This window comes from Emydura macquarii, unplaced genomic scaffold, assembly GCF_026122565.2.
Source record: "Emydura macquarii macquarii isolate MOO-44397 ecotype Brisbane River unplaced genomic scaffold, CSIRO-AGI_Emac_v2 contig_3235, whole genome shotgun sequence".
NCBI classification, from domain to species: domain Eukaryota; kingdom Metazoa; phylum Chordata; order Testudines; family Chelidae; genus Emydura; species Emydura macquarii.
The window spans coordinates 77,942-91,718 of NW_027133372.1; the positions used below are offsets into that span (position 1 = coordinate 77,942).

At 45.1% G+C, this 13,777-nt stretch overlaps 2 protein-coding genes across 2 annotated transcripts; one reads left to right on the forward strand and one right to left on the reverse strand.

The window, feature by feature from the left end:
* Positions 1-2,504: 2,504 nt before the first annotated feature.
* LOC137142609 (mas-related G-protein coupled receptor member H-like) lies at positions 2,505-3,908 on the reverse strand. The gene has a single exon (XM_067532009.1). The coding sequence runs from the start codon at positions 3,906-3,908 to the stop codon at positions 2,964-2,966; it is 945 nt and encodes a 314-aa protein (XP_067388110.1). The 3' UTR covers positions 2,505-2,963.
* Positions 3,909-6,648: 2,740 nt separating this feature from the next.
* Positions 6,649-13,307, forward strand: LOC137142610 (proto-oncogene Mas-like). The gene is made up of 2 exons (XM_067532011.1): positions 6,649-6,672; positions 12,288-13,307. The coding sequence occupies exons 1-2, from the start codon at positions 6,649-6,651 to the stop codon at positions 13,305-13,307; spliced, it is 1,044 nt and encodes a 347-aa protein (XP_067388112.1).
* The last annotated feature ends 470 nt before the right edge of the window (positions 13,308-13,777 follow it).

Genomic DNA, 13,777 nt, shown 5'->3' on the forward strand with positions numbered 1-13,777 from the left:
CATGAAATCTCTGCTGCAGACATCACTGTATTTGCCCAAAACATAAGGTCCCAAGATAAAGTAAGGTGTTTTAATGAAGGAAATACATATAAATATTTCTATGGTAAAACAATATACACATTCCCCAACTGAGTATTAAGTATAATTGTCATACAGTCTGGAGTGGCTCATGACAGAGTGTGCCAACCCCAGGGCAACCTGTCAAAAAGAAGGGCAGACACCCAAAACTGGTGATATGTTCTATAATTATTCACCAACCCAGTAACAAATGTGAACTCCAAAAGTACTACAATAGTCTTATAATGGAGTCACAGATAGTCCCCTTGGACATGCCAGTCTATCTTGTCACCCAGGCAAGCTGGACTTAGTGATACATGGTCACTTAAACTAAAGTTCACAAAATATTCAGGTTGCCCCCAGTCCCAAGAGACCAGTGACTGACCCAGGACAATTTGTATCTTAGATCTCATACTAAAGACAACACCTGTAGCCAATCGTGTAATAAACTAACTAAAGATTTATTAACTAGGAAAAAGAAATGAGTTATTTACAGATTTCAAGCAAGCAAACAAGCATATATACACAAATGAGTTTCAAAAGGTGACAGAGTTGTAATAATCTGCTAATTCAAAATGTCTTTCAGGGGTAATCCATGGCAAACAACATGGGGATCTCTTTCCTTATGCTTAGGAATCTTTGCCCCTCAGCATAAAAGAGATTTAGTTTCTCTTTGTCAGGATTTTTATCCCCTCCACTCCAGAGTCCAAAGGATGGGGTGAGTTCATGAATAGCTCTCTCCTTCCTGGAGGGAGTTAGGAATGCAATCAACAGGGCCTTTCTCCTTTGATGTTACACAATATCTCATTTGCCTTCAATGGGCCATCAGGTACACAGGAAGAGACCACTGTATAGGTGGGGTGGAGGCTACACACTTGTTTCTCTTATAGCTGTTGGGTGATCTCTGTCCATTGCATTCCCTCACTCACTGCTTCTAATGATCATTGTGCTGCTGGCAGCAAAGAGTTCAACAAACTGTCAGCCCTCCCACCTTGGGCTTCCCAACAAAGCTTTGTCCCCTTCTCGGGGCTAAGGCCACTTTCCCAATTGCTGGTGGGGGGAACCAGGCCTACCTGCTACTCCAGGTCCCAATCCAGGGACCTTATAAAGGGCAGCCATATACCGCTGCTTCCAGTTTGCTGCTGCTGTTTCCTGATCCTTTCCCCTCATAGCCCATTTCCTTTCACCCTGACCTCAGAGCTGAAGTTCTCAGATCCTCTTCCTCCCCGTTGAATGCCAGTGCCACCCAAACCCCCATCCTCCGATTCTTCCTCGAGCTCCTGGAACCACTAAGGAGCACCCCCGCCCCCCACCTTGCTCCTCTGGTCCCAGAGGGAACTGACCTGCTCAGGACCTGCAGCTCCTTTTATCTAATCCTGCTGGGCTCTGATTGGCTGCTTCAGTGGCAACCTATCTAGGCAGGTCTGGAGGACCCACCTTTGCTGCTCCTTCCTGGGGTGGGATGCGCTAGGACCAAGGGGCCTCGAAGAATGAGGTGCACCCTGTCACAGAATGGTTACTTATTTTTTTCTTAACTCTTTTAATTGCCTCCCCTTTCCCCATTGTGGGTGTGCATGTTTAACAGGTGTGTAAAGGAGTTTTTGCTTCTCCGGTGCAAAACTCCAAAGGAAGCCAAGTACCTGGCAACAGCGCGCCGATCTCCATCAGAGTTAATGTCCTGGCATTCAATAAAGCAGCAGGTCAGGCACCTTACAAACAATCACATCCCACATACCATGTGTGGTCCCCACAGCACCTCCTGAGGAACAAGGGCCTCGTTCTTTAGAGGCCCCTCCCTGAGGCCCACCCTTTGCACTCCCCTCTCGGGTTTGCTCTCTCCCACTTCTGGCACCGCACTCCTTCTCCAGCTCTCCCCCAATTGCCACAGCACCTCTTTTGTACCTTCTGTCTCTCTAAGGGCCTGATCCAAATCCAGTTCCATGGAATGAAAGACTCTCATGGGTTTTGGATCAGGTCCTTACTGCATAACTCCATCCATCCCTATTCTCTCTGTGCCTGACATGAATGCCCTTGTGTGTCTTGGCCTTTTCTAATCACTGTTCTCTGCGGTTTCCAGGGCAGCTATGGTGGTCCCTGGATCAGCCAATTTGTTCTTGTTGGGTGAGTGGCTTCACTTGGGTGTGCTTAGTTCCCTGCCTCTCTGACCCGACTGAATGGAGCAGCAGAACTCAGCTGGAAACATGGAGGGAGGGTTTTGAAAATCCCAACTAATCAATCATCCATTGACCATCTGTCCATTGAGCTGCACGCTCAGCCCCTCCACCCCCAGCACTCAGGGTCCATCGGCTGTGTGAGAAGAATCTTTCTGGAAATGTCATAAGCATCCAAAGGAATGAAAATACCATTTGGTCTGATCCTTCTGTTACTTGGGGCATTCACACGCAACTCCCGTTCAGGGCAATTGACAAAAAGCAGCCACAGGCCTAGGAGAGCAACTGTGAGATGGTGTTTATTCAGATTAACACTAGGTGAGCACAGGATAAAAAGGTTTAGACAACCAAGCAGCAGGCAGTTACAGCTGTGATTTTTGTGCACAGGTACCAGGCCTTACCAGTAGATGATTGGAACTCCCTGATTTGTTGATACTAATTCTTAATTGTTTCCATTGCAATAGTGGTGAATGTTTCTAACATCAACCTGCAGAAGCGAGAGTCCAGAGTTGCGTAGAAACACTTTCTGCATTTCATGACCTGGAGAGCTGGCTGTGGAATGATTTACATGGGAATATTTCTGAGTTATCATTGTAAGTCTACACCACATTTTTCCTGACCATTGTATTTTCACTCAGCAGGAAAAGTCCTGAGCCGGTGAAGAATCACTGTCAAAAGTTCATTACAGAAAAGACAATAACAGTCACCAGGCAGCACTCTAGGTGCTGTAGAGATTTACATGGACATCTCCACTGAGTCTTGTCTGGAGGGTTCTCTATCCTCTCTGGAATCTGCCTTCTCGTCAAAGACGTTCTGGAGCGCAACCTTGAGGAAGCCTCTGACTCGGTGCTGCCTGTAGCTTCCGACTAGGAAGTAAATAATTGGGTTGATGCTGCTGTTTATAGAGGCCAGCAGGTAAGATATTTCATTGCCGAGATTCTGCTGAACAAGGTCGAGGAAGTATTGGATACTGAGAGGAACAGCAAAGATGAGGAAGAAGAGGACGGTCAGCAAGATAACGGTGAAGAGCTTTCCTTGCTGACGTCGCTGAGAGCTACATCGGATCTTGACGAACAGGATTACATTAGACACAATCAAGATGGGGGCAAAAATGAGGAAATTCAGGCCATAGATGGGTGGGAGGGTATCCCAACACATTTCAGTTTCATCAGCAAAACAAAAAGAAGACACTATTCCAGACAGCAGGAAGGAAAGCATCCACAGCAGGGCACAGACAGTGACAGACAAGTGCTTTGGGCGACGGCATCGGTGCCAGATGGGATAGAGGACAGATAGACAGCGCTCAGTGCTGATGGCTGTCAGAAGATAAAGGCCGGTGCTGTAGGTGAGCAAAGACAGCAAGAGAAACAAGTTTATTAAGGTATGTCCTTCTAAAAGAAAACAAAAATATTTGACATTAAAGGCTATGAGGAAACCAGGCAGGCAGAGGAGGAAGCCAAAGTCAGCAGCCGCTAGGTTGAGGATGTAGACAGTGAAGGGGGTCCTCTTAATGTGGAAGCTGAGGAACCAGAGGACGATCCCATTCCCCACCAACCCGAAGAGGCAGATGATCACAGTGACCCCGTCTGTGATCACAGTAGATAAATTATCTGTTTGACATCTAGTCCAATTATTTTCATCCTTGGTCCACGAGCCGGACATAGTCAGAAACTCATACATTGTACTCAGCTCATCCATCAAGAAATTTCCACTCTGGGATTCTGCTCTTTCCTGTTCCTGTTCTCCTTCTCTCACACACACCTGTAAGCAGAGAGCAGACAGAGGCGAATCAGTGACGCTGCCATCCCCAGCGCTGTGTTTCATTGATCATTCCAGCCTTTCCCCAGTCTCATGGCCTGGAACAACCAGATCCCAGCAAGTGGGAATGAGAAATATCCAGAGAGATAAAGGCCATGGAGGATGCTAGGGAAAGAGAGAGGCACAGAGGAATACTGATGTATGCAAACCAACCTGGGAGGGAGGGGGGAAAGAAAGAGAGAGAGAGGAATAGAAAGGGAGAAAGAGAAGACAGGAGGGGCTGTCAGCCTGGTATGTGAGGAGAATGGCAGAAGTAAGAAACGTTGGAGGAGAATGGAAGAATGGGATAGACAGAGACAGAAAGGCATGTCCACACTAGAAACGTAAGTTGATCTATGTCAGAGAGAAAAAAAGACAAAGAACAGCTATGTACCATCAATGATGACAAAGATCAATGCCTTACCTTCCTTCCCTCCTTCCAACGGCCTGAGGCCTGAACCAAGTGTTTACAGGAGCCGGGCTGGGGCAGGTCTGCTTCAGAACCTCTCTGTCTCACAGTCACTAACTGCAGTTTTCACTGTAGGATCTTCATGGGAAAGATCTTTCAGTAATAGCGTATTATAAAGACACTAAGAATTTCCCTTTCAGGCTATATGCAGCATTCAAAACTCAGTCCCTTCTCTGGTCCTGTCAGAGAAATGTCTTCTCCACACTGGGCAGGGTGGGACACAGAGAACAAAGTATCAGGACATCTCATGACCACTGGGCAGTTTGATAACATCGGACAACATTGGGGCTATGCTTCCCTTTTCTGACTGCTTCTGACCTCCTAAGCATAAAGGAAATGCTTGCACAAGAATCAGTCTCACAGGACAGATATCTAAGAAGTTGCCCTTATCTGAGTAAGGTTCATGGTGTTTTAGGGTGTAACCTTACTGTGTTAATTAGCACGAAAATTAGCACCTTCTTAATTGTTTAACTTTTCTACAATTTTTCCAAATAACATATTTCTGGGCCACTTGGTTATGATTTTTGTTGCTTGAAATTTCCCATCACCATAATATCTGGCCCATGATATATATTCTACATTTCCCGAGAGATATCTCCTGTCTGTATCTTTTATAAAATTAATCAGACAATAAATTATTTCTGCTTTTTACAAGAAACCCATCTACTAGAAAAAAAAGATTGAAAAAAGGCATTTCAACAGAATGGGCACGAAAGGTAATATTGTCCTGACATTAACATCAAATGGTGACTTTAAAGGAAATAATACATATAAATATCTATATCATGAAACAACATACACATTGCCCCACTAAGTATTAAATATGATCATTAGAAAATTTCAATAATCCCAGAGGAACTCAAAGTCACAGCAGTGAACAAGGGAAATGCAATGCCTCTAAGAGAAGAAACAAGTATGGAGCTCCCACCCCACTTTCACACGGCCCCAGTTTGAGACAGCCAGTCCTCTCCCCACAAGCTCTGATTGATTAGGGGGTAGGCAGAGAGGGAAGCTGGCCCCAGGGCCCTGGTTGTCTATAGGACTGGTAGGAAATCCCAACCCTGGCTCCCTGCTGCCAACTCTCCTTGTATATTTTTTTTTCAGCTGAAGGATCCTGCTTTGGGTGTGGGGAGAGGGGAAGGAATTTAGCAAGTGATCTAAAAGATCCTTTCCATCTCTAATTTCTTTGGTGCTATGATATAGGGAAATCTCCAATCCCCATAGCAGGCTCTACCAGGCTGGGTGTATAGGGACATAATTGGCTGCCTCCATTGGGTCTCTCCTGGGAGGTCTCTCCATCCTCTCTGGGATCTGCCTTATCTTCAAAGACCCTCTGGAGCGTGACCCTGACAAAGCTCCTGAATCGCCACTTCCTGTAGCTCCTGACTATGAAGTAAATAACTGGATTGATGCTGCCGTTTACAGAGGCCAGCATGTAAAATATCTCAGTGTGGTGATAAGAACTGATAAGCTGGAGGAGGTACTGGGCGCTACATAAAACAGACAAGATGGGGAAGAAGAGGACAGTAGGCACAATACTCTGTGCTCTTTTCCTGGATGACAGTGTGAGAGTTACTTCACAGATTGAAGAACAGGGTCAGATTGAACCATAAGGAGAAGGAACCATAAGGGGAAGGAAATTCAGGCCATAAGGGGAAGGAAATTCAGTTTCATCAGACAGTTTTCAGTAAAAAAGAAAAAGAAAAAAGAAACCTGAACTAAAACAGAAATATTCAACAGAATTATGAGGAAAACAAGCAGGCAGAGACGGTATCCAGTCAGTGATAGCCAGGCTGAGAATGTAGACATTGAAAGGGTTTCTCTTAAGGTGGGAACCGTGGTACCAGAGGACGATCCTGTTCCCCACTAGCCCAAAGAGGCAGATGAGCAAAGTGGTACCATCAATGACCACTGCAGGTAAATCATATATTGGGCATTCAGTCCTATTTTCTGTATCCCCAGAATACAAGCTGTATTCTGCTTGTCGGAGACAGGAACACACTGCTGAGCTCAGTTATTATGAAACCTCTGATCTGTGATACTTGGTCTTTCCTTCTCCCCCTCTCTCACACACACACCTGTTAGCAGAAAGCAGATGACTTGGACATCGCCAGTGCTGTGTTTCATTGATCATTCCAGTCCCTCCCAAGCCTCATGGCCTGGAACAGCCAGATCCCAGTGAGTGGGTGTGAGAAAAATTGAGAGAGAGAATGGCCATGGAGGATTCTGGGGACAGAGACAGACAGGAAAAAGGAGGTATGGGAGTGGACCAGCCTGGACACAGAGAGAGAGAGATTGAGAGGGGCTGTCAGTCTTGTAGGGATAAAGAACAGCATGGGGAGGAGGCAGGGATGGGGAGATACCAGCCAAGTATCTCTGATGATAGCAAAGAATCCATCCATCTAACCCGCACTTTACTTCTTTCCAGTCACGTATGTTGCATGTCTAAAGTTAATGATGATTCAACTTTGTTGAATAACAGGCTCAATTAGAATTATTTAATCAAAGATTAGCAGTCAGAGATTAGTACAGCACTATACAGAATACACAAAGATACAAACACATTACCACCCTTGATGTGAGGTACAGAGCTGGCTCTGTGTCTTTTCTTCACTGTAACTGGTGGGAAACAACGGTTTCATTCCCCAGCAATGTTCCAAAACTTTTGTCATTATATAAGGTTTTTAGACAAAGAGACCACTCTGCCAAAAATTGTCTCCCAGAACCACATATTCAGATGTCATTTCTTACATTCTGGTGGAATTTCCTTTAATATCCATACATTCTTAGTTTACCGGAATGATGTGTGAAGGCATAATTGTTTACAGCTGAAAGGACCAAGAGTTCTTCAAGATAATATCTTTCACTGGGTCCTTCCCCCCACCCCATCATCATTCTTTCATGTTCATTCCCCAATAGGAAACATCTGCCACGACAATCATCCCTCAACAATCTCCCAGTTTTATCTCTCATCAATCTCCCAGTTTTTTATACATATAAAGAGGATGGTTTCCATGAATATCTGGAGTCCTGTAGACATGGAGGCACCACAGATTATTAGAAACTGCTTGGTTAAAAGGCAAACAATGAGCAGGAGTGTCTTCTCAAAGAGCTGGACCCTTCCCTCTTGTCAATGGGTATGAAGAGTCCGTTCCTAAGATGTATCAGAGAAAAGTGGTGTGTAGCACCTGGTTTATCAAGGCCACAAAAGCTAAGCCAGGAGCCTTTGATCACCTCTTCTTTTCCCCTCATTTCTTCAGAAAGAGAAACCTGATTTACACTCCCACAACCAGTTCTAGACATATTGTTATTGGAAATGATTCCTTTTATAAGCACTCTGAAGTCTTCACTTATTTATCTTCCAGGAGAACATGTAGGGTTGGGAAATATTTTGACTGCTTCTCATCTCATTTTTCCTCTTAAACCTGAAAACCATTGTTTATTCCTTAAATGCTTAAGATGGTAAACGCTTCTTTTATGATGTTTATTTGCAAATGTTTTATGTCTAAATCCAAGAATCTGATACTTACTGCTACCGTTGCTATGTTAATAGTGAGATATTTTGTGTACTGACATGGAATCAAATACCTTGCTATACAGCAAGTTACGGATACAAGAAGCTATTGGAGTATAAAATACTTACATTAATTCAGGAATTAAGTAGTTGTCTTGCAACGCTTAAGCAACTCCCTTAACAAACTCAGAAAAATAAGATGAACCACCACAAAGATGGGAAACAGAAAAGACAATAGTGTCTTTGATGACCATATAAGTTTCTTCACTGATGACTACAGTAAAAAGATTTTTTTTCAAAAGCAGACTTCTACTTTGGAAATACGACTGTTCAGACTCAGTTGAAACAGAAACAGAATTTCAACTGCTGTAAACTCTAATGGAAATAAAAGAATATCTCAGACAATGACCTGAATAACAGACTTAAAATTCTATCCTAAAAGATGTTTTCAGAATTTCCCACTACAAAGACAAAAGCAATGTCATCATAAAGCTGAAGAAGAATTACGACCCTGCTGAATATGCATTAGCAGACTGCATGTTCATGAACTGAATATCCCACGTAACTGTTGAGTCAATGAAAAAGTAACAGTTACTGATATATTGGATCCAGCCAAGCCCCTGAAAGAGGTGTGTTTTCACGTAGAGTGGGTACATCTACTCACAGCAAATGGGAGTGCGCTTCACAGCGCACACAAGCAGATGAGCAAGCACTAAGCGCTAAAAATAGCAGTGTGGCCAAGGCATTACGGGCAGCAGGTTGGGCTTGCGACCTGAGCACATGCTCACCTGACCCCCTGGGTACCTACTCAGGTGGCTAGGCTGAGCTGCCATCCATGCTGCCAGGCCCACCTTGCTATTTTTAGTGTGCGACTTCAAATAGCATCTCCCTATCCATGCTGGGACTCACCCTTCCTACTGCTGTGTAGACAACGCCAGTGAGACTAAGGAAAGAGAAGAGAATAAACCTCTCTGAACTGAGATACCCAGACCCTCATTTCAGCACTTTCACCTCAGCTCTGTCTACTGATTTCACCTCTTTCATGCAAGCGAACAGCAACAAGACGACAAAGATCAAAGAAGCCACAACCAGCCGGCACAAAAAAGCACCCTTCCAGTCCAACTCGGCTTATGCACATGATGACATTGCTAAGACTTCAACATAATTGATAAGATACTATTTGCAAAAGCATTGCCAAGGGATTAGACGTCACCTGTTCTTGTGATCCTTGTAACGGGAAATTAAAATGTTATTGTAATTTCCACTCTCTTCAACTTCTCTTAAATTCAAGATTGTCTAGACTTCTGGGGAGTCAAGGCTAACTTTGATAAACAGAGAGAAAAAGCAGGATTTACGGTTAATTGGAGATACATGATTTTCCCTTACTTTGCCTGTCTCAGAACTACTCCTTAAAGTGAGTGTCATGGGAGCCACTCACTGCTAGGGATGCCTCCTCCTGGTCGCTGTGGGGATTAGCTCTTTCCAGGCGCTGTGCCCTCCCATCACAGTCTCTTCACCCATCCTGTCTTGCCCTGCAGCTCCTCTCGCTCCCGGAGCTGCAGCTTCCTCTTCATGACTGAGCTCTCCAGCCAGGTCACTGTGGTCCTCCCCTTCTAGGGTATCAATCTTCTGAGGTGAACTGCCCCAGGCCGTCCACTCCCAGCTGCCTAGTCCATGCCATGTCCCCAGTGGCTGGTAGGGGAACCTGAGACCACCCTTCACTCCAGGTTCCAGCTCAGGAGCCCTCTCATTAGCAGCCAAGGGTCACCCTGCTCCATATTTTGCTGCTTTTCCCCTGAGCCTTTCCTACCTTTCTGGCTCTCCCCCCTTTCTGGATTTGCCAGCCCAAACACCCTCCTCCCAGGGAGTAACTGTAGCATACTTGCCTCTACAGCCTCAACATCACCTCTCCTTCTCCCAGGGAGTGACTGCAGACTACTCCCCAGCAGCCCCCAGCTGCCCTCAACTCCTGGGCTTTATACAGGCCCCTCCTGCTCCTGTCCCGCTGAGCCTCCTGTTGAAATAATTCCCTGGTCCCTGGCTCCTCTTCCAGGTGCAGCCTGGGCAATTATTTGGCCTACCTGGCCGCCTTAACCCCTTCCAGTCTTGTGTGGGATGGACACCCTCTCACAGTGAGTTTATATGAAACATTGTTATTTCAACTGAGTAATACTTGAAAGGTTTGATTTAAGTACCTCAGGTGTAGACTGTCTTCAGTTTTCATAGGATTTAGTTACGATCACTCACCTCTACCCATTTATAAACCACACACCAGCCCAAGTCTCTTAGGCCCAGATCCACAAAGGTATTTAGGCTCCTAACTTCTAAATAGCTTTATAGATTTGGGTCTTAGCCTCAAACAGGGACCTGCCTGGTGTAACGAGATCTTGGTGGGCAAGTCCCAGTATCTGTTGCCTTACCTGGCATCTGTCCCCATTCTGATCAACTCTCCTCACCTATGTCTGGTCTGCGCCCCCAGCCTGGCTACACATGTGCACCAGCCTGCTCTCTGGGCTGAGCCCCTAGCCCCTGTTTCAGGCTGCATTTTGGCCACTTCATCTAGCGACAACAGCAATGTGAACTCAAGCCTAAACTATGTGGCTCCTCTTTTTGTCCCCCACCCTTGTGCCAACTGACTGGCCTTCAACCAATGCCCTGTCGTCACTTGGGTAGAACTGAGAGACTGCTCTAGAGTGGCATTTCCCTCTGCCAATGAGAGGTAGGCTAAAGGGAGTCAGGGGTGAGATTTCCTCCCAAACCTCAAGAAAACCAAGAGCCTGTGGCCAGCTCCCCTCTGCCCACCTCCCACTCAAACAGTGCTTGTGCGGACAGTGTTGGCTCTATCACACTGTGGCAATATGCAAACTTGTTTCCTTCTTTTATAGCCATTGGGTAATCTTCATCCATTGCATTTCCCTTGCTCACTGCTCCTTTATTTCTGTCCTTCTGGGATTATGTATATTTTTAATGATCATACTAAACCACATACATATTGCCCAATGTATATTAAACTATATCAATATTTATACGAATTACTTGTTTAGAACACCTTTCCTTCTCTTGGAACTTTATGCTTTGTGGGAGTACAAAAAAGTCACCATTCAATGTTAATGCCCAGTTGTTACTTCCGCTCACACCCACCCTGTCAAAATGCATTTTTTCAATCTCTCTTTCTAGTCAGTGGGTTTGTAGTAAGAAACATAAACAACTTATTGCCACCTTAATTTATTAACTACAATGACAGGAAATGTATTTTGGGGATATGAGGAATATGTATCAAGAGCCAGATACCACGGAGATGGGAGTGTACAAGGCAGACACAAAATCCATAATCAAGTGTCCCAGCAATATGTTTGGAAAAATTATTAACAAACTGAAGAATTAAGAAGGTGCTAATTTTCAAGATCATAAACACAGTCTGTTACAGCCTAAATATACCAGGAGGCTTTCTCAGATATGAGTGGCTTTTTTTGTTATCTGTCCTATGAGACTTAATCTTTAGAAAGTTATGTCCTTTATGCTCAGCATATCAGAAGCAATCAGAGAAGGGTGGCAGAGCCCAGATACTTTAAAAAATGCCCAGTTCTCACGAGATACCTCTGATCTCTGTGTACCCCCCTGTGCACTCTAGAGAAGGCATTTCTGTGATGGGATCCAGCTGGGACTGAGTGTCAGATGTAGCACAAGAGCTGACAGGCAAATGTGTAGTGTCTTGATAACAGATTATTACTCAAAGAATTTTTGCAAGAAGATCCTATGGGGAGAATCGCAATTAGTGGCCAACAGAGACTGAGATTCTGAAGTAGATCCATTCCAGCTCAACTCCTGTAAATACTCATTTGAGCCATCAAGGATAGAAGGAAGCAAGGTAAGGGTTTGCTGGGTGGATTCTGTGTTCTTCATCATCATTAACAATACATGGATGTTCTCTTTCTCTGTCTCTGACTCTCCATTTTTCACCCTTGTCCTTTTTCCTATCATTCCCTTTCCATACATGGTTGACAGCCCCTCCCAATTTCTCTCTTGCCCTCACTACCCCTCTCTCCGTGTGTAACTGTCTCTCTGCCTCTGTACCCAGGCTGGTCCCCACCCATCAGCCTTTCTCCATGTCTCTCTGTCCCTAGAATCCCCCAAGGCCATTATCTCTCTGTAGATTTCTCACTCCCACGCATTGCAGTCTGGCTGTTCCAGGCCATAAGATTAAGCAGGGGCTGGAACAATCAGTGAAACACAGCGCTGGGGAGGTCCAAGTCACTAATTCCCCTCTCTCCGCTCACAGGTGTGTGTCAGAGAGAGGGAGAGACCAGCTTCCAGCAGCAGAGGTTTCATGATGACTGAGCTGAGCACGACGTCCCTACCCCTGACAGAGCACAGCCTGGAAAATGGAACCAAATATAATGGGACTGATTTTAAAATAGACAATTTAATCTCTGTGATCACTGATGCTGTCACTTTGCTCTTCTGTCTTTTGGGGCTGGTGGGAAACGGGATCGTATTCTGGTTCCTCAGCTTCCACATTAAGAGGAACCCCTTCACTGTCTACATCCTCAACCTGGCTGTTGCTGATTTTGGCTGCCTCCTCTGCATGGCTGTTTTCAATATAATTTATGTCAATAGTTTCTTTTCTTTTAGTTTAGACTTATTTTACTCAGGAATGTCATTTAACATGCTGCTTCTGTTCACATACAGCACCAGCCTGTACCTCCTGACAGCCATCAGTGCTGAGAGGTGTCTGTCCGTCCTCTTCCCCATCTGGCACCGATGCTGCCGCCCAAAGCACTTGTCTGCCATTCTCTCTGCCCTGCTCTGGGCTCTCTCTTGCCTGCTAACTGGACTGGGATCTTCTGTTTGTTTTTGGGACTCCTTTAAAAATTGTGCCATGATGCTCACTCCACTCTCTGTTATGAATTTCCTGATTTTCGCTCCCATCATGGTTCTGTCCAGTCTGACATTGTTCATCAAGGTCCAGCGTAGCTCCCAACGACTCCAGCCAGGGAAGCTCTACATTGTTATCCTGCTCACTGTCCTCTTCTTCCTCATCTTTGCTGTTCCCCTCAGTCTTGTCACCTTCCTGCAGAATTTTTATTATGAGGATCATAATCTCATCTCCACCACTTTCATGCTGGCCTCTATCAACAGCAGTGTCAACCCGGTTATTTACCTCCTTGTTGGGAGCTACAGGAAGCAGCGGTTCAGGGGCTCCATCAAGTTTGCACTACAGAGGGTCTTTGAAGATAAGGCAGATCCCAAAAAGGAAAGGGGGTGCTTCAGTGGAGACACAATGGTGATCGCCACTTAAATCACCATGGCAACCAGCCTGGAAGACCCTATTATGGGTCTGGAGATTTTTCTGGAATGATCATAAAATCAAAGAAATTAGAAAGGAGAAAGTTCCCTTCATTGGATTCCCCTGTGTTCCGCTTATCTAGAGAGGATTCCCACCACCGCTGAGGGCCCAATCCTGTTGCCACTGAAATCAGGGACAAATTTTCCTTTGAATTTAATAGGAACAGGATCACGACCATAATACTCCTTTTCCCTATAACATAATCAAAATCTCTGACCATGAATATTTCTTTGGCTTTTAGATTTCTCCTATATAAGGCAAATTAGCTCAATCTGATGTAAACTGGGACTGAGCAAACTCTGCCCTGACATCTAGTGATGAATTGAGGGAAAAAACCACAGGAGAAGACTATTTGCATTGACACACCTACTCTGCTTTGCCGAAGTGATCAAGTTTGGCTGCTTTGGGTTAAAATTCACGTT

Bases quoted from the DNA above. Each gene is read 5' to 3' on its own strand.
- LOC137142610 (XM_067532011.1), top strand. From the start codon at position 6,649: ATGGCCTGGAACAGCCAGATCCCA. The intron at 6,673-12,287 runs GTGAGTGGGTGT...CTCCGCTCACAG, and splicing joins CCTGGAACAGCCAGATCCCA to GTGTGTGTCAGAGAGAGGGA.
- LOC137142609 (XM_067532009.1), bottom strand. From the start codon at position 3,908: ATGTATGAGTTTCTGACTATGTCCGGCTCGTGGACCAAGGATGAAAAT.